Genomic DNA, 25247 nt, shown 5'->3' with positions numbered 1-25247 from the left:
TGGCCACTCTAATAATGGAACACTGGCCACTCTAATAATGGAACACTGGCCACTCTAATAATGGAACACTGGCCACTCTAATAATGGAACACTGGCCATTCTAATAATGGAACACTGGCCATTCTAATAATGGAACACTGGCCACTCTAATAATGGAACACCGGCCACTCTAATAATGGAACACTGGCCACTCTAATAATGGAACACTGGCCACTCAAATAATGGAACACTGGCCATTCTAATAATGGAACACCGGCCACTCAAATAATGGAACACTGGCCATTCTAATAATGGAACACTGGCCACTCTAATAATGGAACACCGGCCACTCTAATAATGGAACACTGGCCACTCAAATAATGGAACACTTTAATAATGTTTACAAACTGCTTTACTTATCTCATATGTATGTACTGTATTCTACTGTATTCTAGTCAATGCCACTCCGACATTAATCTTACTAATATATATATATATATCTTAACTTTCCCCTTTAGATTTGTGTATTGTTGTGAATGGTTAGACACTACTGCACTGTTGAAGCTAGGAACACAAGCATTTCGTTACACCAGCAATAACATCTGCTAAATATGTGTATGTGACAAATAACATTTGATTTGGAGAAAAAAAACAAAGCATCCATTATAAAGTAATCTGGTGATCCAAAACCTTGTCAGCCTCCATTTATCTGAGGCGTTATCTGAGGCGTTATTGGTCAATTCCTTCTTGTAGCCACCTGAGACTGTGTCTATTTCCCAAATTATACCCTATTCTCTACATAGTGCACCTACGGCTCCTGGTCAAAACTAGTGCACTGTAAAGGGACAAGGGTACCATTTGAGACAAGGGGCAGCATAACGTTACCCAGTAACACACTCATCGCTATTCCCTGCGCCCTGTTCCCTGGTGGCAAACAGCAAACCCAAGGCCTGGCTGCTTTTATTCTGGATGATTAAACACACAGGGGGCTGGACATGAATATATGGACCAGGGAGAGGCAGCCCAGAAGAGCCATTAGACCAGGGAGAGGCAGCCATTAGACCAGGGAGAGGCAGCCATTAGACCAGGGAGAGACAACCAGGGAGAGACAGCCATTAGACCAGGGAGAGACAGACAGCCAGGGAGAGACAGCCATTAGACCAGCGAGAGACAGCCATTAGACCAGGGAGAGACAGACAGCCAGGGAGAGACAGCCATTAGACCAGGGAGAGACAACCAGGGAGAGACAGCCATTAGACCAGGGAGAGACAGACAGCCAGGGAGAGACAGCCATTAGACCAGGGAGAGACAGCCATTAGACCAGGGAGAGGCAGCCATTAGACCAGGGAGAGACAGCCATTAGACCAGGGAGAGACAGCCATTAGACCAGGGAGAGGCAGCCATTAGACCAGGGAGAGACAGCCATTAGACCAGGGAGAGACAGCCATTAGACCAGGGAGAGACAGCCATTAGACCAGGGAGAGGCAGCCATTAGACCAGGGAGAGACAGCCATTAGACCAGGGAGAGACAGCCATTAGACCAGGGAGAGGCAGCCATTAGACCAGGGAGAGACAGCCATTAGACCAGGGAGAGACAGCCATTAGACCAGGGAGAGGCAGCCATTAGACCAGGGAGAGACAGCCATTAGACCAGGGAGAGGCAGCCATTAGACCAGGGAGAGACAGCCATTAGACCAGGGAGAGACGACCATTAGACCAGGGAGAGACAGCCATTAGACCAGGGAGAGACAGCCATTAGACCAGGGAGAGGCAGCCATTAGACCAGGGAGAGACAACCATTAGACCAGGGAGAGACAGCCATTAGACCAGGGATAGACAGCCATTAGACCAGGGAGAGACAGCCAGGGAGAGACAGCCATTAGACCAGGGAGAGACAGCCATTAGACCAGGGAGAGACAACCATTAGACCAGGGAGAGACAACCATTAGACCAGGGAGAGACAACCATTAGACCAGGGAGAGACAACCATTAGACCAGGGAGAGATAGCCATTAGACCAGGGAGAGACAACCATTAGACCAGGGAGAGACAGCCATTAGACCAGAGAGAGACAGCCATTAGACCAGGGAGAGACAGCCAGGGAGAGACAGCCATTAGACCAGGGAGAGACAGCCATTAGACCAGGGAGAGACAGCATTTAGACCAGGGAGAGGCAGCCATTTGACCAGGGAGAGACAGCCATTAGACCAGGGAGAGGCAGCCATTAGACCAGGGAGAAGCAGCCAGGGAGAGACAACCAGGGAGAGACAGCCAGGGAGAAACAGCCAGGGAGAGACCAGGGAGAGACAGCCATTAGACCAGGGAGAGACAACCATTAGACCAGGGAGAGACAACCATTAGACCAGGGAGAGACAACCATTAGACCAGGGAGAGACAACCATTAGACCAGGGAGAGACAGCCATTAGACCAGGGAGAGACAGCCATTAGACCAGGGAGAGACAGCCATTAGACCAGGGAGAGACAGCCATTAGACCAGGGAGAGACAACCATTAGACCAGGGAGAGACAGCCATTAGACCAGGGAGAGACAGCCATTAGACCAGGGAGAGACAGCCATTAGACCAGGGAGAGACAACCATTAGACCAGGGAGAGACAGCCATTAGACCAGGGAGAGGCAGCCATTAGACCAGGGAGAGACAACCATTAGACCAGGGAGAGACAACCATTAGACCAGGGAGAGGCAGCCATTAGACCAGGGAGACACAGCCATTAGACCAGGGAGAGGCAGCCATTAGACCAGGGAGAGACAGCCATTAGACCAGGGAGAGGCAGCCATTAGACCAGGGAGAGACAGCCATTAGACCAGGGAGAGGCAGCCATTAGACCAGGGAGAGACAGCCATTAGACCAGGGAGAGGCAGCCATTAGACCAGGGAGAGACAGCCATTAGACCAGGGAGAGACAACCATTAGACCAGGGAGAGACAACCATTAGACCAGGGAGAGGCAGCCATTAGACCAGGGAGAGACAGCCATTAGACCAGGGAGAGACAGCCATTAGACCAGGGAGAGACAACCATTAGACCAGGGAGAGACAACCATTAGACCAGGGAGAGGCAGCCATTAGACCAGGGAGAGACAGCCATTAGACCAGGGAGAGACAACCATTTGACCAGGGAGAGACAGCCATTTGACCAGGGAGAGACAGCCATTAGACCAGGGAGAGGCAGCCATTAGACCAGGGAGAGACAGCCATTAGACCAGGGAGAGACAGCCATTAGACCAGGGAGAGACAACCATTAGACCAGGGAGAGACAACCATTAGACCAGGGAGAGGCAGCCATTAGACCAGGGAGAGACAGCCATTAGACCAGGGAGAGACAACCATTTGACCAGGGAGAGTCAGCCATTAGACCAGGGAGAGACAACCAGGGAGAGACAGCCATTAGACCAGGGAGAGACAGACAGCCAGGGAGAGACAGCCATTAGACCAGCGAGAGACAGCCATTAGACCAGGGAGAGACAGACAGCCAGGGAGAGACAGCCATTAGACCAGGGAGAGACAACCAGGGAGAGACAGCCATTAGACCAGGGAGAGACAGACAGCCAGGGAGAGACAGCCATTAGACCAGGGAGAGACAGCCATTAGACCAGGGAGAGGCAGCCATTAGACCAGGGAGAGACAGCCATTAGACCAGGGAGAGACAGCCATTAGACCAGGGAGAGGCAGCCATTAGACCAGGGAGAGACAGCCATTAGACCAGGGAGAGACAGCCATTAGACCAGGGAGAGACAGCCATTAGACCAGGGAGAGGCAGCCATTAGACCAGGGAGAGACAGCCATTAGACCAGGGAGAGACAGCCATTAGACCAGGGAGAGGCAGCCATTAGACCAGGGAGAGACAGCCATTAGACCAGGGAGAGACAGCCATTAGACCAGGGAGAGGCAGCCATTAGACCAGGGAGAGACAGCCATTAGACCAGGGAGAGGCAGCCATTAGACCAGGGAGAGACAGCCATTAGACCAGGGAGAGACAACCATTAGACCAGGGAGAGACAGCCATTAGACCAGGGAGAGACAGCCATTAGACCAGGGAGAGGCAGCCATTAGACCAGGGAGAGACAACCATTAGACCAGGGAGAGACAGCCATTAGACCAGGGATAGACAGCCATTAGACCAGGGAGAGACAGCCAGGGAGAGACAGCCATTAGACCAGGGAGAGACAGCCATTAGACCAGGGAGAGACAACCATTAGACCAGGGAGAGACAACCATTAGACCAGGGAGAGACAACCATTAGACCAGGGAGAGACAGCCATTAGACCAGGGAGAGACAGCCATTAGACCAGGGAGAGACAACCATTAGACCAGGGAGAGACAGGCATTAGACCAGAGCGAGACAGCCATTAGACCAGGGAGAGACAGCCAGGGAGAGACAGCCATTAGACCAGGGAGAGACAGCCATTAGACCAGGGAGAGACAGCATTTAGACCAGGGAGAGGCAGCCATTTGACCAGGGAGAGACAGCCATTAGACCAGGGAGAGGCAGCCATTAGACCAGGGAGAAGCAGCCAGGGAGAGACAACCAGGGAGAGACAGCCAGGGAGAAACAGCCAGGGAGAGACCAGGGAGAGACAGCCATTAGACCAGGGAGAGACAACCATTAGACCAGGGAGAGACAACCATTAGACCAGGAGAGACAACCATTAGACCAGGGAGAGACAACCATTAGACCAGGGAGAGACAGCCATTAGACCAGGAGAGACAGCCATTAGACCAGGGAGAGACAGCCATTAGACCAGGGAGAGACAGCCATTAGACCAGGGAGAGACAACCATTAGACCAGGGAGAGACAGCCATTAGACCAGGGAGAGGCAGCCATTAGACCAGGAGAGACAACCATTAGACCAGGGAGAGACAGCCATTAGACCAGGGAGAGACAGCCATTAGACCAGGGAGAGGCAGCCATTAGACCAGGGAGAGACAACCATTAGACCAGGGAGAGACAGCCATTAGACCAGGGAGAGGCAGCCATTAGACCAGGGAGAGACAACCATTAGACCAGGGAGAGACAACCATTAGACCAGGGAGAGGCAGCCATTAGACCAGGGAGAGACAGCCATTAGACCAGGAGAGACAACCATTAGACCAGGGAGAGGCAGCCATTAGACCAGGGAGAGGCAGCCATTAGACCAGGGAGAGACAGCCATTAGACCAGGGAGAGACAACCATTAGACCAGGGAGAGGCAGCCATTAGACCAGGGAGAGGCAGCCATTAGACCAGGGAGAGGCAGCCATTAGACCAGGGAGAGACAACCATTAGACCAGGGAAAGACAACCATTTGACCAGGGAGAGACAGCCATTTGACCAGGGAGAGACAGCCATTAGACCAGGAGCCCTAAGACAAACAGGTCTGTAAACTATCATCTAATGTGGGTAGGAGAGCAGACACAACATGTAATACCTCTCAAATGATAAATGGTCCATTCAATATTGGTACTTCTCAAATGTTGAATCTCTCGCTTCCCTCTCTCTCTCTCGATCTTTCTATCTCTCTCTCTTGTTCACTTTTTATGTTTCTCTCTCTGTGTCTCTGTCTCTCTCAATGTTTCTGTCTCTCTCTCTCTGTCTCTGTCTCTCTCAATGTTTCTCTGTCTCTCTCTCTCTCTCGATCTTTTTATCTCTCTCTCTTGTTCACTTTTTATGTTTCTCTCTCTGTGTCTCTCTCAATGTTTCTGTCTCTCTCTCTCTCTGTTTCTGTCTCTCTCAATGTTTCTGTCTCTCTCTCTCTGTGTCTCTGTCTCTCTCAATGTTTCTCTGTCTCTCTCTCTCTGTGTCTCTGTCTCTCTCAATGTTTCTCTGTCTCTCTCTCTCTGTGTCTCTGTCTCTCTCAATGTTTCTCTGTCTCTCTCTCTCTGTGTCTCTGTCTCTCTCAATGTTTCTCTGTCTCTCAATCCAATTCAATTCAAGGGCTTTATTGGCATGGGAAACATGTGTTAACATTGCCAAAGCAAGTGAGGTAGACAACATACAAAGTGAATATATAAAGTGAAAAACAACAAAAATGAACAGTAAACATTACACATACAGAAGTTTCAAAACAGTAAAGACATTACAAATGTCATATTATATATATATATATACAATGTACAAATAGTTAAAGGACACAAGATAAAATAAATAAGCAAAAATATGGGTTGTATTTACAATGGTGTTTGTTCTTCACTGGTTGCCCTTTTCTCGTGGCAACAGGTCACAAATCTTGCTGCTGTGATGTCACACTGTGGAATTTCACCCAGTAGATATGGGAGTTTTTCAAAATTGGATTTGTTTTCGAATTCTTTGTGGATCTGTGTAATCTGGGGGAAATATGTCTCTCTAATATGGTCATACATTGGGCAGGAGGTTAGGAAGTGCAGCTCAGTTTCCACCTCATTTTGTGGGCAATGAGCACATAGCCTGTCTTCTCTTGAGAGCCATGTCTGCCTACGGCGGCCTTTCTCAATAGCAAGGCTATGCTCACTGAGTCTGTACATAGTCAAAGCTTTCCTTAATTTTGGGTCAGTCACAGTGGTCAGGTATTCTGCCGCTGTGTACTCTCTGTGTAGGGCCAAATAGCATTCTAGTTTGCTCTGTTTTTTTGTTAATTCTTTCCAATGTGTTAAGTAATTATCTTTTGTTTTCTCATGATTTGGTTGGGTCTAATTGTGCTGTTGTCCTGGGGCTCTATGGGGTCTGTTTGTGTTTGTGAACAGAGCCCCAGGACCAGCTTGCTTAGGGGACTCTTCTCCAGGTTCATCTCTCTGTAGGTGATGGCTTTGTTATGGATTCCAAAAGAATAAAGACACTACAAATGTCATATTATGTATATATACAGTGTTCTAAAGATCTCTCGCCCGAGACAGACAGACAGACAGACAAACAGACACGGAGTAGAGAGACAGACAGACAGACAGACAGACAGACACGGAGTAGAGAGAGAGACAGACAGACAGACACGGAGTAGAGAGAGAGACAGACAGACACGGAGTAGAGAGAGAGACAGACAGACAGACAGACAGACAGACAGACAGACAGACAGACAGACAGACTGACAGACAGACACGGAGTAGAGAGAGAGAGACAGACACGGAGTAGAGAGAGAGACAGACAGACAGACAGACACGGAGTAGAGAGAGACAGACAGACAGACACGGAGTAGAGAGAGAGAGACAGACAGACAGACGCGTTTACATTGGTCTGGGCTGCTATGCCATGGCCAAGCAGGCAGTGTTAACACAACAGTGTCTAGAAACAGGATTATGTGTCTTTGTGATTTATCAGTTGTGGTCATCTGTTCTGTACAGTGGTCCTGAAGTAAAGCAGAAGAATGGGCCTGGTGACATGCATTGACAGGTGTGACCTTTTTGGTGACTTTCTTTTGCAAGTTACAATGAATTATTATGTGATTTGTTAACCATTTCTACTCCTGAACTTATTTAGGCTCCTTGACATAACAAAGGAGACCACTACCACGCTGCACCTTGGTCCGGTCATTCTAACACTAACGACAGACGTACCACGCTGCACCTTGGTCCGGTCATTCTACCACTAACGACAGACGTACCATGCTGCACCTTGGTCCGGTCATTCTACCACTAACGACAGACGTACCACGCTGCACCTTGGTCCGGTCATTCTACCACTACCACGCTGCACCTTGGTCCGGTCATTCTACCACTACCACGCTGCACCTTGGTCCGGTCATTCTATGAATTATTATGTGACTTGTTAACCATTTCTACTCCTGAACTTATTTAGGCTCCTTGACATAACAAAGGAGACCACTACCACGCTGCACCTTGGTCCGGTCATTCTACCACTAACGACAGACGTACCACGCTGCACCTTGGTCCGGTCATTCTACCACTAACGACAGACGTACCACGCTGCACCTTGGTCCGGTCATTCTATGAATTATTATGTGACTTGTTAACCATTTCTACTCCTGAACTTATTTAGGCTCCTTGACATAACAAAGGTTGGATACTTATTGACTGAGGACAATTCAGGCTTTATTTTTAGAATAATACTTGTCACGCCCTGACCTTAGAGAGCCGTTTTATTTCTCTGTTTGGTTAGGTCAGGGTGTGATGTGGGGTGGGCATTCTATGTTTTCTGTTTCTTTGTTTTTGGCCGGGTGTGGTTCCCAATCAGAGGCAGCTGTCTATCGTTGTCTCTGATTGGGGATCATACTTAGGCAGCCATTTTTCCCACATTTAGGTAGTGGGATCTTGTTTGTTGCATGTGTTGCACTACGAAACTTTATGTTCGTTGTGTTGTTTATTGTTTTTTTGGTGGAACATTTAATAAAGAAAATGTACGCTTCCCACGCTGCACCTTGGTCCGGTCATTCTACCACTAATCACGCTGCACCTTGGTCCGGTCATTCTACCACTAATCACGCTGCACCTTGGTCCGGTCATTCTACCACTAACCACGCTGCACCTTGGTCCGGTCATTCTACCACTAATCACGCTGCACCTTGGTCCGGTCATTCTACCACTAATCACGCTGCACCTTGGTCCGGTCATTCTACCACTAATCACGCTGCACCTTGGTCCGGTCATTCTACCACTAATCACGCTGCACCTTGGTCCGGTCATTCTACCACTAACCACGCTGCACCTTGGTCCGGTCATTCTACCACTACCACGCTGCACCTTGGTCCGGTCATTCTACCACTACCACGCTGCACCTTGGTCCGGTCATTCTACCACTACCACGCTGCACCTTGGTCCGGTCATTCTACCACTAACCACGCTGCACCTTGGTCCGGTCATTCTACCACTAACCACGCTGCACCTTGGTCCGGTCATTCTACCACTAACCACGCTGCACCTTGGTCCGGTCATTCTACCACTACCACGCTGCACCTTGGTCCGGTCATTCTACCACTACCACTCTGCAACTTGGTCTGGTCATTCTACCACTACCACGCTGCACCACGCTGCACCTTGGTCCGGTCATTCTAACACTAACCACGCTGCACAACAATATAGATGGCCAGTCCTATAGGAGATACTACACTATAACAAGGAGAGATGGCCAGTCCTATAGGAGATAGTACTTGGCGCTGGTCTCAATAAACACTAACCTGTTTGACGTTGTAGCCTGTCTTGGCGCTGGTCTCAATAAACATGACGCTGAGCTCCTTGGCCCGCTGTTCTCCTTCCTCTATGGTGATCTGCCTGCGAGGGAGAAATATTAGGTTCAGTTATCAAACATCCTTATGCCATTAAATGACATAAAAGTAAGCTGGTTAAGGAGGTTTTCTACAGTAGAGACCCACTGGGTAAGGAGGTTTTCTACAGTAGAGACCCACTGGGTAAGGAGGTTTTCTACAGTAGATACCCACTGGGTAAGGAGGTTTTCTACAGTAGAGACCCACTGGGTAAGGAGGTTTTCTACAGTAGATACCCACTGGGTAAGGAGGTTTTCTACAGTAGAGACCCACTGGGTAAGGAGGTTTTCTACAGTAGAGACCCACTGGGTAAGGAGGTTTTCTACAGTAGAGACCCACTGGGTAAAGAGGTTTTCTACAGTAGAGACCCACTGGGTAAAGAGGTTTTCTACAGTAGAGACCCACTGGGTAAAGAGGTTTTCTACAGTAGAGACCCACTGGGTAAGGAGGTTTTCTACAGTAGAGACCCACTGGGTAAGGAGGTTTTCTACAGTAGAGACCCACTGGGTACGGAGGTTTTCTACAGTAGAGACTCCTGGGTAAGGAGGTTTTCTACAGTAGATACCCACTGGGTAAAGAGGTTTTCTACAGTAGATACCCACTGGGTAAGGAGGTTTTCTACAGTAGATCCCAGTCCTACAGCCTGATCCCTGTCCTACAGCCTGATCTAATCCCTGTCCTACAGCCTGATCTAATCCCTGTCCTACAGCCGGATCTAATCCCTGTCCTACAGCCTGATCTAAACCCTGTCCTACAGCCTTCTCTAATTCCTACAGCCTGATCTCTCATGCCCTACAGCCTGATCCCTGTCCTACAGCCGGATCTAATCCCAGTCCTACAGCCTGATCCCTGTCCTACAGCCGGATCTAATCCCAGTCCTACAGCCTGATCCCTGTCCTACAGCCTGATCTAATCCCTGTCCTACAGCCTGATCTAATCCCTGTCCTACAGCCGGATCTAATCCCAGTACTACAGCCTGATCCCTGTCCTACAGCCTGATCTAATCCCTGTCCTACAGCCTGATCTAATCCCTGTCCTATAGTCTTCTCTAATCCCTGTCCTATAGTCTTCTCTAATCCCTGTCCTATAGTCTTCTCTAATCCCTGTCCTATAGTCTTCTAATCCCTGTCCTATAGTCTTCTCTAATCCCTGTCCTATAGTCTTCTAATCCCTGTCCTATAGTCTTCTCTAATCCCTGTCCTACAGCCTGATCTAATCCCTGTCCTATAGTCTTCTCTAATCCCTGTCCTACAGTCTTCTCTAATCCCTGTCCTACAGTCTGCTTTAATCCCTGTCCTATAGTCTTCTTTAATCCCTGTCCTATAGTCTTCTCTAATCCCTGTCCTATAGTCTTCTCTAATCCCTGTCCTATAGTCTTCTCTAATCCCTGTCCTACAGCCTGATCTAATCCCTGTCCTATAGTCTTCTCTAATCCCTGTCCAATAGTCTTCTAATCCATGTCCTATAGTCTTCTCTAATCCCTGTCCTATAGTCTTCTCTAATCCCTGTCCTACAGCCTGATCTAATCCCTGTCCTATAGTCTTCTCTAATAACTGTCCTATAGTCTTTTCTAATCCCTGTCCTATAGTCTTCTCTAATCCCTGTCCTATAGTCTTCTCTAATCCCTGTCCTATAGTCTTCTCTAATAACTGTCCTATAGTCTTCTAATCCCTGTCCTATAGTCTTCTAATCCCTGTCCTATAGTCTTCTAATCCCTGTCCTACAGCCTGATCTAATCCCTGTCCTATAGTCTTCTCTAATCCCAGTCCTACAGTCTTCTCTAATCCCTGTCCTATAGTCTTCTAATCCCTGTCCTATAGTCTTCTCTAATCCCTGTCCTATAGTCTTCTCTAATCCCTGTCCTATAGTCTTCTCTAATAACTGTCCTATAGTCTTCTCTAATCCCTGTCCTATAGTCTTCTCTAATCCCTGTCCTATAGTCTTCTAATCCCTGTCCTATAGTATTCTCTAATAACTGTCCTATAGTCTTCTCTAATCCCTGTCCTATAGTCTTCTCTAATCCCTGTCCTACAGTCTTCTCTAATCCCTGTCCTATAGTCTTCTAATCCCTGTCCTATAGTCTTCTAATCCCTGTCCTATAGTCTTCTCTAATCCCTGTCCTATAGTCTTCTCTAATAACTGTCCTATAGTCTTCTCTAATCCCTGTCCTATAGTCTTCTCTAATCCCTGTCCTATAGTCTTCTCTAATAACTGTCCTATAGTCTTCTCTAATCCCTGTCCTATAGTCTTCTAATCCCTGTCCTACAGCCTGATCTAATCCCTGTCCTATAGTCTTCTCTAATCCCTGTCCTATAGTCTTCTAATAACTGTCCTATAGTCTTCTCTAATCCCTGTCCTATAGTCTTCTCTAATCCCTGTCCTACAGCCTGATCTAATCCCTGTCCTATAGTCTTCTCTAATCCCTGTCCTACAGTCTTCTCTAATCCCTGTCCTACAGTCTTCTTTAATCCCTGTCCTATAGTCTTCTTTAATCCCTGTCCTATAGTCTTCTCTAATCCCTGTCCTATAGTCTTCTAATCCCTGTCCTATAGTCTTCTCTAATCCCTGTCCTACAGCCTGATCTAATCCCTGTCCTATAGTCTTCTCTAATCCCTGTCCAATAGTCTTCTCTAATCCCTGTCCTATAGTCTTCTAATCCCTGTCCTATAGTCTTCTCTAATCCCTGTCCTACAGCCTGATCTAATCCCTGTCCTATAGTCTTCTCTAATAACTGTCCTATAGTTTTTTCTAATCCCTGTCCTATAGTCTTCTCTAATCCCTGTCCTATAGTCTTCTCTAATAACTGTCCTATAGTCTTCTAATCCCTGTCCTATAGTTTTCTCTAATCCCTGTCCTATAGTCTTCTCTAATCCCTGTCCTACAGCCTGATCTAATCCCTGTCCTATAGTCTTCTCTAATCCCTGTCCTACAGTCTTATCTAATCCCTGTCCTATAGTCTTCTCTAATCCCTGTCCTATAGTCTTCTCTAATCCCTGTCCTATAGTCTTCTCTAATCCCTGTCCTATAGTCTTCTCTAATAACTGTCCTATAGTCTTCTCTAATCCCTGTCCTATAGTCTTCTCTAATCCCTGTCCTATAGTCTTCTAATCCCTGTCCTATAGTCTTCTCTAATAACTGTCCTATAGTCTTCTCTAATCCTTGTCCTATAGTCTTCTCTAATCCCTGTCCTACAGTCTTCTCTAATACCTGTCCTATAGTCTTCTCTAATCCCTGTCCTATAGTCTTCTCTAATCCCTGTCCTATAGTCTTCTCTAATCCCTGTCCTATAGTCTTCTCTAATAACGGTCCTATAGTCTTCTCTAATCCCTGTCCTATAGTCTTCTAATCCCTGTCCTATAGTCTTCTCTAATAACTGTCCTATAGTCTTCTAATCCCTGTCCTATAGTCTTCTAATCCCTGTCCTACAGCCTGATCTAATCCCTGTCCTATAGTCTTCTCTAATAACTGTCCTACAGCCTGATCTAATCCCTGTCCTATAGTCTTCTCTAATCCCTGTCCTATAGTCTTCTAATCCCTGTCCTACAGCCTGATCTAATCCCTGTCCTATAGTCTTCTAATAACTGTCCTATAGTCTTCTCTAATAACTGTCCTACAGTCTTCTCTAATCCTGTCCTACAGCCTGATCTAATCCCTGTCCTATAGTCTTCTCTAATCCCTGTCCTACAGCCTGATCTAATCCCTGTCCTATAGTCTTCTCTAATCCCTGTCCTACAGCCTGATCTAATCCCTGTCCTATAGTCTTCTCTAATAACTGTCCTACAGCCTGATCTAATCCCTGTCCTATAGTCTTCTAATCCCTGTCCTATAGTCTTCTCTAATCCCTGTCCTACAGCCTGATCTAATCCCTGTCCTATAGTCTTCTCTAATAACTGTCCTACAGCCTGATCTAATCCCTGTCCTATAGTCTTCTCTAATCCCTGTCCTATAGTCTTCTCTAATCCCTGTCCTATAGTCTTCTAATAACTGTCCTATAGTCTTCTCTAATCCCTGTCCTATAGTCTTCTCTAATCCCTGTCCTATAGTCTTCTAATCCCTGTCCTATAGTCTTCTCTAATCCCTGTCCTATAGTCTTCTAATCCCTGTCCTATAGTCTTTTCTAATCCCTGTCCTATAGTCTTCTCTAATCCCTGTCCTATAGTCTTCTCTAATCCCTGTCCTATAGTCTTCTAATCCCTGTCCTATAGTCTTCTCTAATCCCTGTCCTATAGTCTTCTCCAATCCCTGTCCTATAGTCTTCTCTAATCCCTGTCCTATAGTCTTCTCTAATCCCTGTCCTATAGTCTTCTCTAATCCCTGTCCTATAGTCTTCTCTAATCCCTGTCCTATAGTCTTCTAATCCCTGTCCTATAGTCTTCTAATCCCTGTCCTATAGTCTTTTCTAATCCCTGTCCTATAGTCTTCTAATAACTGTCCTACAGCCTGATCTAATCCCTGTCCTATAGTCTTCTCTAATCCCTGTCCTATAGTCTTCTCTAATCCCTGTCCTATAGTCTTCTCTAATCCCTGTCCTATAGTCTTCTAATCCCTGTCCTATAGTCTTCTCTAATCCCTGTCCTACAGTCTTCTCTAATCCCTGTCCTACAGCCTGATCTAATCCCTGCCCTATAGTCTTCTCTAATAACTGTCCTATAGTCTTCTCTAATCCCTGTCCTATAGTCTTCTCTAATCCCTGTCCTATAGTCTTCTCTAATCCCTGTCCTATAGTCTTCTCTAATCCCTGTCCTATAGTCTTCTAATCCCTGTCCTATAGTCTTTTCTAATCCCTGTCCTATAGTCTTCTCTAATCCCTGTCCTATAGTCTTCTAATCCCTGTCCTACAGCCTGATCTAATCCCTGTCCTATAGTCTTCTCTAATCCCTGTCCTACAGTCTTCTCTAATCCCTGTCCTACAGTCTTCTTTAATCCCTGTCCTATAGTCTTCTTTAATCCCTGTCCTATAGTCTTCTCTAATCCCTGTCCTATAGTCTTCTCTAATCCCTGTCCTATAGTCTTCTCTAATCCCTGTCCTACAGCCTGATCTAATCCCTGTCCTATAGTCTTCTCTAATCCCTGTCCAATAGTCTTCTCTAATCCCTGTCCTATAGTCTTCTCTAATCCCTGTCCTATAGTCTTCTAATCCCTGTCCTACAGCCTGATCTAATCCCTGTCCTATAGTCTTCTCTAATAACTGTCCTATAGTTTTTCTAATCCCTGTCCTATAGTCTTCTCTAATCCCTGTCCTATAGTCTTCTCTAATAACTGTCCTATAGTCTTCTCTAATCCCTGTCCTATAGTTTTCTCTAATCCCTGTCCTATAGTCTTCTCTAATCCCTGTCCTACAGCCTGATCTAATCCCTGTCCTATAGTCTTCTAAATCCCTGTCCTACAGTCTTATCTAATCCCTGTCCTATAGTCTTCTCTAATCCCTGTCCTATAGTCTTCTAATCCCTGTCCTATAGTCTTCTCTAATCCCTGTCCTATAGTCTTCTCTAATAACTGTCCTATAGTCTTCTCTAATCCCTGTCCTATAGTCTTCTCTAATCCCTGTCCTATAGTCTTCTAATCCCTGTCCTATAGTCTTCTCTAATAACTGTCCTATAGTCTTCTCTAATCCTTGTCCTATAGTCTTCTCTAATCCCTGTCCTACAGTCTTCTCTAATACCTGTCCTATAGTCTTCTCTAATCCCTGTCCTATAGTCTTCTCTAATCCCTGTCCTATAGTCTTCTCTAATCCCTGTCCTATAGTCTTCTCTAATAACGGTCCTATAGTCTTCTAATCCCTGTCCTATAGTCTTCTCTAATCCCTGTCCTATAGTCTTCTAATAACTGTCCTATAGTCTTCTCTAATCCCTGTCCTATAGTCTTCTAATCCCTGTCCTACAGCCTGATCTAATCCCTGTCCTATAGTCTTCTAATAACTGTCCTACAGCCTGATCTAATCCCTGTCCTATAGTCTTCTCTAATCCCTGTCCTATAGTCTTCTAATCCCTGTCCTACAGCCTGATCTAATCCCTGTCCTATAGTCTTCTAATAACTGTCCTATAGTCTTCTCTAATAACTGTCCTACAGTCTTCTCTAATCCCTGTCCTACAGCCTGATCTAATCCCTGTCCTATAGTCTTCTCTAATCCCTGTCCTACAGCCTGATCTAATCCCTGTCCTATAGTCTTCTCTAATCCCTGTCCTACAGCCTGATCTAATCCCTGTCCTATAGTCTTCTCTAATAACTGTCCTACAGCCTGATCTAATCCCTGTCCTATAGTCTTCTCTAATCCCTGTCCTATAGTCTTCTAATCCCTGTCCTACAGCCTGATCTAATCCCTGTCCTATAGTCTTCTCTAATAACTGTCCTACAGCCTGATCTAATCCCTGTCCTATAGTCTTCTCTAATCCCTGTCCTATAGTCTTCTCTAATCCCTGTCCTATAGTCTTCTAATAACTGTCCTATAGTCTTCTCTAATCCCTGTCCTATAGTCTTCTAATCCCTGTCCTATAGTCTTCTCTAATCCCTGTCCTATAGTCTTCTCTAATCCCTGTCCTATAGTCTTCTCTAATCCCTGTCCTATAGTCTTTTCTAATCCCTGTCCTATAGTCTTCTCTAATCCCTGTCCTATAGTCTTCTCTAATCCCTGTCCTATAGTCTTCTCTAATCCCTGTCCTATAGTCTTCTCTAATCCCTGTCCTATAGTCTTCTCCAATCCCTGTCCTATAGTCTTCTCTAATCCCTGTCCTATAGTCTTCTCTAATCCCTGTCCTATAGTCTTCTCTAATCCCTGTCCTATAGTCTTCTCTAATCCCTGTCCTATAGTCTTCTAATCCCTGTCCTATAGTCTTCTCTAATCCCTGTCCTATAGTCTTTTCTAATCCCTGTCCTATAGTCTTCTCTAATAACTGTCCTACAGCCTGATCTAATCCCTGTCCTATAGTCTTCTCTAATCCCTGTCCTATAGTCTTCTCTAATCCCTGTCCTATAGTCTTCTAATCCCTGTCCTATAGTCTTCTCTAATCCCTGTCCTATAGTCTTCTCTAATCCCTGTCCTACAGTCTTCTCTAATCCCTGTCCTACAGCCTGATCTAATCCCTGCCCTATAGTCTTCTCTAATAACTGTCCTATAGTCTTCTCTAATCCCTGTCCTATAGTCTTCTCTAATCCCTGTCCTATAGTCTTCTCTAATCCCTGTCCTATAGTCTTCTCTAATCCCTGTCCTATAGTCTTCTCTAATCCCTGTCCTATAGTCTTTTCTAATCCCTGTCCTATAGTCTTCTCTAATCCCTGTCCTATAGTCTTCTCTAATCCCTGTCCTATAGTCTTCTCTAATAACTGTCCTACAGCCTGATCTAATCCCTGTCCTATAGTCTTCTCTAATCCCTGTCCTATAGTCTTCTAATCCCTGTCCTATAGTCTTCTCTAATCCCTGTCCTATAGTCTTCTCTAATCCCTGTCCTATAGTCTTCTCTAATCCCTGTCCTACAGTCTTCTCTAATCCCTGTCCTACAGCCTGATCTAATCCCTGTCCTATAGTCTTCTCTAATCCCTGTCTCATAGCTTTTATCTGCCATTATGGCTGCCTTCCTTGAATGTTAATTGACTAATCCAGTCAGTCTAACTCAGGAAACTGCCTTGCACTTTATCTGCCTTCCCTCGATCAATTAGACACTGGTGAGCTTTCCAAATGGCACCCTATTCCCTATCTAGTGCACTACTTTCGACCAGGGTTTTGGTCAAAAGTAGTGCACTGTGTAAGTAATAGGGTTCTATTTGGGATTTAGCCTCTGGCTCTGAGATGTGAGCATGCCGGTGGGAATATCGGCTACAGCAGAAGCAGAGGTGTATCCTAACCTATCCTCCGCCAGCTCTGCCTGCCATGTTAACGACCCTGTAAACGCTATTATTACCGCGCCTGGCTTAAAGGTGCTGACCCTCACTGTGAAGTTGGGTTCTGTCCACGTCCCAAATAACACCTTATTCCCTTCATAGTGCTTTACTGTACCCATAGGCCTCTGGTCAAATGTAGTGCACTGTAAAGGGAATAGAGAGCCATTTGGTCTCGTGTGGCTCAGTTGGTAGAGCACGGCGCTTGCAACGCCAAAGTTATGGGTTCGATTCCCACAGGGGGACCAGTACGGAAATATAGAAGAAAAGAAAAATGCATTCACTACTGTAAATCACTCTGGATAAGTGTGTCTGATAAATGATTTAAATGTATATAAAATACAATTTAAAAAAAATAGAGATGTAGTATTTGTTTGTGGTGGTTTAGAACGGCTGTGACAGCGCCTCTACCTGGCAGTGGGTTCGTTGGACGGGATGCTGAGGGCACATCGAAAGGCAGTGAGACGGACTAACCCGAGGCAATACTACTCTACGTCTCATGTTTTAATTATAAGTGGCTGAAGCATGAAACACACTAAGTAAAAGCCTCGTTTCCGCCCTGGTCCATAAATAAGACCCTGAGCTTCTGAACGCAGCATGAAATGCAAGAGGATCCTGATCATATGGCTCCTGGCTGCTGAACGGAAAACGCCACACACACCTCTTGTCTCCCAAGTCTGTTTTGTTGCCGACCAGCATGATGATGACATCACTTCCTCTCTCAGTTCTGACGTCGTCGATCCATTTGGACGTTTGCTGGAAGGAGTTCACATCTGTGGAGGAATAGCAGAAGCAAAATAGTATTTCAAGTGGATTGAAATATCATATATTGTTTAAACGTGCCTGTTGACAAAGAATGGTTGTGCATACACTGTATAACTTAAATATTCACTCGTTTAATTTGCATATTATTCTCAGATATAAGATGATCAAAATGTTAAGACGATTTCTATGTGGGTTTGGTAATATTCCTATCAATCCATTCCTATTGACCTTGAACCCCATTCCAGTTCAGAACGCAGGACTGTGTGTTCCTGGGTTCAAAGGTCAAGGGACTTGACAAGAAACACCCACTGCTCGTTCGCTTCAAGGTGAAAACTTAAAAACAGCCTTCAGGGATTTAAATGTAACCTTTATTTAACTAGGCCAGTCAGTTAAGAACAATTTCTTATTTACAACGACGGCCTACAGGGGAACAGTGGGTTAACTGCCTTGTTCAGGGGCAGAACGGCAGATTTTTACCTCGTCAGCTCCGGGACTCGATCCAGCAACCTTTTGGTTACTGGTCTAAAGCTCGAACCACAAGGCTACCTGCCACCATGTTACGGAACCATGTTAGGGAGCCATGTTAGGGAGCCATGTTAGGGAGCCATGTTAGGGAACCATGTTAGGGAGCCAGGAAGGGAATCATGTTAGGGAGCCATGTTAGGGAGCCATGAAGGGAGCCATGAAGGGAGCCATGTTAGGGAGCCATGTTAGGGAGCCATGTTAGGGAACCATGTTAGGGAGCCATGTTAGGGAGCCAGGAAGGGAATCATGTTAGGGAGCCAGGAAGGGAATCATGTTAGGGAACCATGTTAGGGAGCCATGTTAGGGAGCCATGTTAGGGAGCCATGTTAGGGAGCCATGTTAGGGAGCCATGTTAGGGAGCCATGTTAGGGAGCCATGAAGGGAGCCATGAAGGGAGCCATGTTAGGGAGCCATGTTAGGGAGCCATGTTAGGGAGCCATGTTAGGGAACCATGTTAGGGAGCCAGGAAGGGAATCATGTTAGGGAGCCATGTTAGGGAGCCAGGAAGGGAATCATGTTAGGGAGCCAGGAAGGGAATCATGTTAGGGAACCATGTTAGGGAGCCATGTTAGGGAGCCATGAAGGGAGCCATGTTAGGGAGCCATGTTAGGGAGCCATGTTAGGGAGCCATGTTAGGGAGCCATGAAGGGAGCCATGTTAGGGAGCCATGTTAGGGAGCCATGTTAGGGAGCCATGAAGGGAGCCATGTTAGGGAGCCATGTTAGGGAGCCATGTTAGGGAACCATGTTAGGGAGCCATGTTAGGGAACCAGGAAGGGAATCATGTTAGGGAACCATGTTAGGGAGCCATGTTAGGGAGCCATGTTGGGGAGCCATGTTAGGGAGCCATGTTAGGGAGCCATGTTAGGGAGCCATGTTAGGGAGCCATGTTAGGGAATGTGTGTGTGCATGCGAGTGATCCCCACTCACTTGTAATATCATAAACCACCACAGCCACAGTAGAATCTCGTATGTAGGAGGGTATGAGGCTCCTGAAGCGCTCCTGTCCTGCCGTGTCCCACAGCTGCAACCTCACCTGGGGATTAGAGAGACACACCTGGGGATCAGAGAGACACCTGGGGATCAGAGAGACACCTGGGGATCAGAGAGACAGACCTGGGGATCAGAGAGACACACCTGGGGATCAGAGACACCTGGGGATCAGAGAGACACACCTGGGGATCAGAGAGACACCTGGGGATCAGAGGGACACACCTGGGGAGCAGAGACACACCTGGGGATCAGAGGGACACCTGGGGATCAGAGAGACACCTGGGGATCAGAGAGACACACCTGGGGATCAGAGAGACACACCTGGGGATCAGAGGGACACACCTGGGGAGCAGAGAGACACACCTGGGGATCAGAGAGACAGACCTGGGGATCAGAGAGACACACCTGGGGATCAGAGAGACACCTGGGGATCAGAGAGACAGACCTGGGGATCAGAGAGACACACCTGGGGATCAGAGAGACACACCTGGGGATCAGAGAGACACACCTGGGGATCAGAGCGACACAGCTGGGGATCAGAGACACACACCTGGGGATCAGAGACACACCTGGGGATCAGAGAGACACCTGGGGATCAGAGACACACCTGGGGATCAGAGAGACACACCTGGGGATCAGAGAGACACACCTGGGGATCAGAGACACACCTGGGGATCAGAGAGACACACCTGGGGATCAGAGAGACACACCTGGGGATAAGAGACACAGCTGGGGATCAGAGAGACACAGCTGAGCACTGTCAAATTACTCACCATGTCCACACTGGCGTATTGTACATCACTGGAACGCATATAGTGTACACATCCACACAGGCAACCAATGCACACACACACACACACACACACACACACACACACACACACACACACACACACACACACACACACACACACACACACACACACACACACACACACACACAGGCAACCAATGTACACACACACACACACACACACACACACACACACACACACACACACACACACACACACACACACACACACACACACACATCCACACAGGCAACCAATGTACACACACACACACACACACACACACACACACACACACACACACACACACACACACACACACACACACACACACACACACACACACACACACACACACACACACACACACACACACACACACACACACAGGTAGTAGTACCAACACAAAGTATATTAACATAAACTCACGCCCCTGTATCCCCATTGACACCTTCTCAATGTCAGGGTGTCAGGGTATGTAAAATACGTGCCAAGATTCAGCGCAGACAGACATACACACGTTACATTGAATACATTTACAGTTCTTATACCGTGGAACATGACATCAATGTCAGGCCTACTTCAATTAAATTGTGTGTGTGTGTGTGTGTGTGTGTGTGTGTGTGTGTGTGTGTGTGTGTGTGTGTGTGTGTGTGTGTGTGTGTGTGTGTGTGTGAGTGTGTGTGTGTGAGGACCAATCACTGTATAACTTAAGGGTTTAAGACCCACAAACCGTGGTCTTGCATCCCAAACGGCATCCTATTCCCTATGTAGTGCACTACTGAGCCCTATGGGGAATAGGGTGCCATTTGGGACACCTACTACTCATCAACAAAAAAAGAAACGTCCCTTCTTCAGGACCCTGTCTTTCAAAGATAATTCATAAAAATCCAAATAACTTCACAGATCTTCATTGTAAAGGATTTAAACACTGTTTTCCATGCTTGTTCAATGAACCATAAACAATTAATGAACATGCACCTGTGGAACGGTCGTTAAGACACTAACAGCTTACAGACGGTAGTTAACTAAGGTCACAGTTATGAAAACTTAGGACACGAAGAAGCCTTTGGACTGACTCTGAAAAACACCAAAAGAAAGATGCCCAGGTTCCCTGCTGATCTGCGTGAACGTGCCTTAGGCATGCTGCAAGCAGGCATGAGGACTGCAGATGTGGCCAGGACAATAAATTGCAATGTCCGTACTTTGAGACGCCTAAGACAGCGCTACAGAGAGACAGGACAGACAGCTGATCATCCTCGCAGTGTCAGACCACGTGTAACAACACCTGCACACGATCAGTACATCCGAACATCACACCTGTAGGACAGGTACAGGATGGCAACAACAACTGCCCGAGTTACACCAGGAACGCACAATAGCTCCATTAGTGCTCAGACTGTCCGCCATAGGCTGAGAGAGGCTGGACTGAGGGCTTGTAGGCCTGTTGTAAGACAAGTCCTCACCAGACATCACCGGCAACAACGTCACCTATGGGCACAAACCCACCGTCGCTGGACTAGACAGGACTGCCAAAACGTACTCTTCTCTGACGAGTCGCGGTTTGTCTCACCAGGGGTGATGGTCAGATTCACGTTTATAGTGGAAGGAATGAGTGTTACACCGAGGCCTGTACTCTGGAGCGGTATCGATTTGGAGGTGGAGGGTCCGTCATGGTCTGGGGCGGTGTGTCACAATATTATCAGACTGAGCTTGTTGTCATTGCAGGCAATCTCAACGATGTGCATTACAGGAAGATATCCTCCTCCATCATGTGTACCCTTCCTGCAGGCTCATTCTGACATGACCCTCCAGCATAACAAAGACACCAGCCCTACTGCTCATTCTGTGCGTGATTTCCTGCAAGACAGAAATGTCAGTGTTCTGCCATGGGCAGTGAAGAGCTCGGATCTCAATCCCAATGAGCACGTCTGGGACCTGTTGGATCGAAGGGTGAGGTCTAGGGCCATTCCCCCAGAAATGTCTGGGAACAGCAAGAACTGGCAAATCTGGTGCAGTCCATGAGGAGGAGATGCACTGAAGTACTTAATGCAGCTGGTGGCCACACCAGATACTGACTGTTACTTTTGATTTTGACCACTCCTTTGTTCAGGGACACATTCCATTCCATTTCTGTTAGTCACATGTCTGTGGAACTTGTTCAGTTTATGTATAAGTTGTTTAATCTGGTTATGTTCATAAAAATATTTACACATGTTAAGTTTGATGAAAATAAACACACCTGTATATCTAGCACACCTGTAGATCTAACACACCTGTATATCTAATACACCTGTATATCTAACACACCTGTATATCTAACACACCTGTATATCTAACACACCTGTATATCTAACACACCTGTATATCTAACACACCTGTATATCTAACACACCTGTATATCTAACACACCTGTATATCTAACACACCTTTAAATCTAACACACCTGTACATCTAACACACCTGTATATCTAGCACACCTGTAAATCTAACACACCTGTATATCTAACAAATCTTTAAATCTAACACACCTGTATATCTAACACTGAGATGACGTTTGACACACCTGTATATCTAACACTGGGGTGACGTTTGACACACCTGTATATCTAACACACCTGTATATCTAACACACCTGTATATCTAACACACCTGTATATCTAACACACCTGTATATCTAACACACCTGTATATATCTAACACTGAGGTGACGTTTGACACACCTGTATATCTAACACTGAGGTGACGTTTGACACACCTGTATATCTAACACTGGGGTGACGTTTGACACACCTGTATATCTAACACTGAGGTGACGTTTGACACACCTGTATATCTAAAACACCTGTATATCTAACACTGGGCATTCAACATCAGTGACGTTGACACACCTGTATATCTAACACTGGGGTGACGTTTGACACACCTGTATATCTAACACACCTGTATATCTAACACTGGGGTGACGTTTGATACACCTGTATATCTAACACTGAGGTGACGTTTGACACACCTGTATATCTAACACTGGGGTGACGCTTGACACACCTGTATATCTAACACTAAGGTGACGTTTGACACACCTGTATATCTAACACTGGGGTGACGTTTGACACACCTGTATATCTAACACTGAGGTGACGTTTGACACACCTGTATATCTAACACACCTGTATATCTAACACTGAGGTGACGTTTGACACACCTGCATATCTAACACTGAGGTGACGTTTGACACACCTGTATATCTAACACTGAGGTGACGTTTTGACACACCTGTATATCTAACACACACCTGAGGTGACGTTTGACACACACTGTATATCTAACACACCTGTATATCTAACACTGGGGTGACGTTTGACACACCTGTATATCTAACACTGAGGTGACGTTTGACACACTGTATATCTAACACACCTGTATATCTAACACTGGGGTGACGTTTGATATCTACCTGTATATCTAACACACCTGTATATCTAACACCAGAGTATATCTAACACTGAGGTGACGTTGACACACCTGTATATCTAACACACCTGTATATCTAACACTGGGGTGACGTTTGATACACCTGTATATCTAACACTGGGGTGACGTTTGACACACCTGCATATCTAACACTGAGGTGACGTTTGACACACCTGTATATCTAACACACCTGTATATCTAACACTGAGGTGACGTTTGACACACCTGTATATCTAACACTGGGGTGACGTTTGACACACCTGTATATCTAACACTGAGGTGACGTTTGACACACTGTATATCTAACACACCTGTATATCTAACACTGAGGTGACACAGCTGTATATCTAACACTGGGGACGTGACGCTTTGATACACCTGTATATCTAACACTGAGGTGACGTTTGACACACCTAACACTGTTGATATATCTAACACTGAGGTGACGTTTGACACACCTGAGGTATATCTAACACTGAGGTGACGTTTGACACAGGGTGATGTTTGACACACCTGTATATCTAACACTGGGTGACGCTGACACACCTGTTATCTAACACTGAGGTGACGCTTGACACACCTGCATATCTATATCTAACACTGAGGTGACGTTTGACACACTGGGGTGACGCTGTATATCTAACACACCTGTATATCTAACACTGAGGTGATGTTTGACACAGCTGTATATCTAACACACCTGTATATCTAACACTGGGGTGACGTTTGACACAGCTGCATATCTAACACACCTGTATATCTAACACTGGGGTGACGTTTGACACACTGTATATCTAACACACCTGTATATCTAACACTGGGGTGACGTTTGACACACCTGTATATCTAACACTGGGGTGACGTTTGACACAGCTGTATATCTAACACACCTGTATATCTAACACTGAGGTGACGTTTGACACAGCTGTATATCTAACACACTGTATATCTAACACTGGGGTGACGTTTGACACACCTGTATATCTAACACTGGGGTGACGTTTGACACAGCTGTGTATATCTAACACACCTGTATATCTAACACTGGGGTGACGTTTGACACACCTGTATATCTAACACACCTGTATATCTAACACTGGGGTGACGTTTGACACACCTGTATATCTAACACACCTGTATATCTAACACTGAGGTGACGTTTGACACAGCTAACACACCTGTATATCTAACACTGAGGTGACGTTTGACACACCTGTATATCTAACACTGTATATCTAACACTGGGGTGACGTTTGACACACCTGTATATCTAACACACCTGTATATCTAACACTGAGGTGACGTTTTGACACAGCTGTATATCTAACACACACAGCTGTATATCTAACACTGAGGTGACGTTTGACACAGCTGTATATCTAACACTGAGGTGACGTTTGGCACAGCTGTATATCTAACACTGGTGGTGACACACCTGTATATCTAACACACCTGTATATCTAACACTGAGGTGACGTTTGACACAGCTGTATATCTAACACTGAGGTGACGTTTGACACAGCTGTATATCTAACACTGAGGTGACGTTTGACACACCTGTATATCTAACACTGAGGTGATGTTTGACACACCTGTATATCTAACACTGAGGTGACGTTTGACGCTGATACCTGTATATCTAACACTGAGGTGACGTTTGAC

At 46.2% G+C, this 25247-nt stretch overlaps 1 protein-coding gene across 1 annotated transcript in view; it reads right to left on the bottom strand.

Annotated features, from left to right (window-relative positions):
* LOC127931789 (ras-related protein Rab-6B-like) overlaps positions 1-25247 on the bottom strand; it is a 139006-nt gene that overhangs the window by 102405 nt on the left and 11354 nt on the right. The window contains exons 3-5 of the mRNA XM_052525455.1: positions 19255-19360; positions 17697-17808; positions 9077-9170 (exon numbers count right to left, since the gene is read on the bottom strand). Coding sequence (XP_052381415.1) covers positions 9077-9170; positions 17697-17808; positions 19255-19360 — 312 coding nt within the window. The remainder of the gene's footprint in view (positions 1-9076; positions 9171-17696; positions 17809-19254; positions 19361-25247) is intronic.

Source organism: Oncorhynchus keta, chromosome 1 (assembly GCF_023373465.1).
Source record: "Oncorhynchus keta strain PuntledgeMale-10-30-2019 chromosome 1, Oket_V2, whole genome shotgun sequence".
NCBI classification, from domain to species: Eukaryota; Metazoa; Chordata; class Actinopteri; order Salmoniformes; family Salmonidae; genus Oncorhynchus; species Oncorhynchus keta.
Note: the sequence above shows the minus strand (reverse complement) of the source record. Positions and strands in the feature narration are given on the sequence as shown.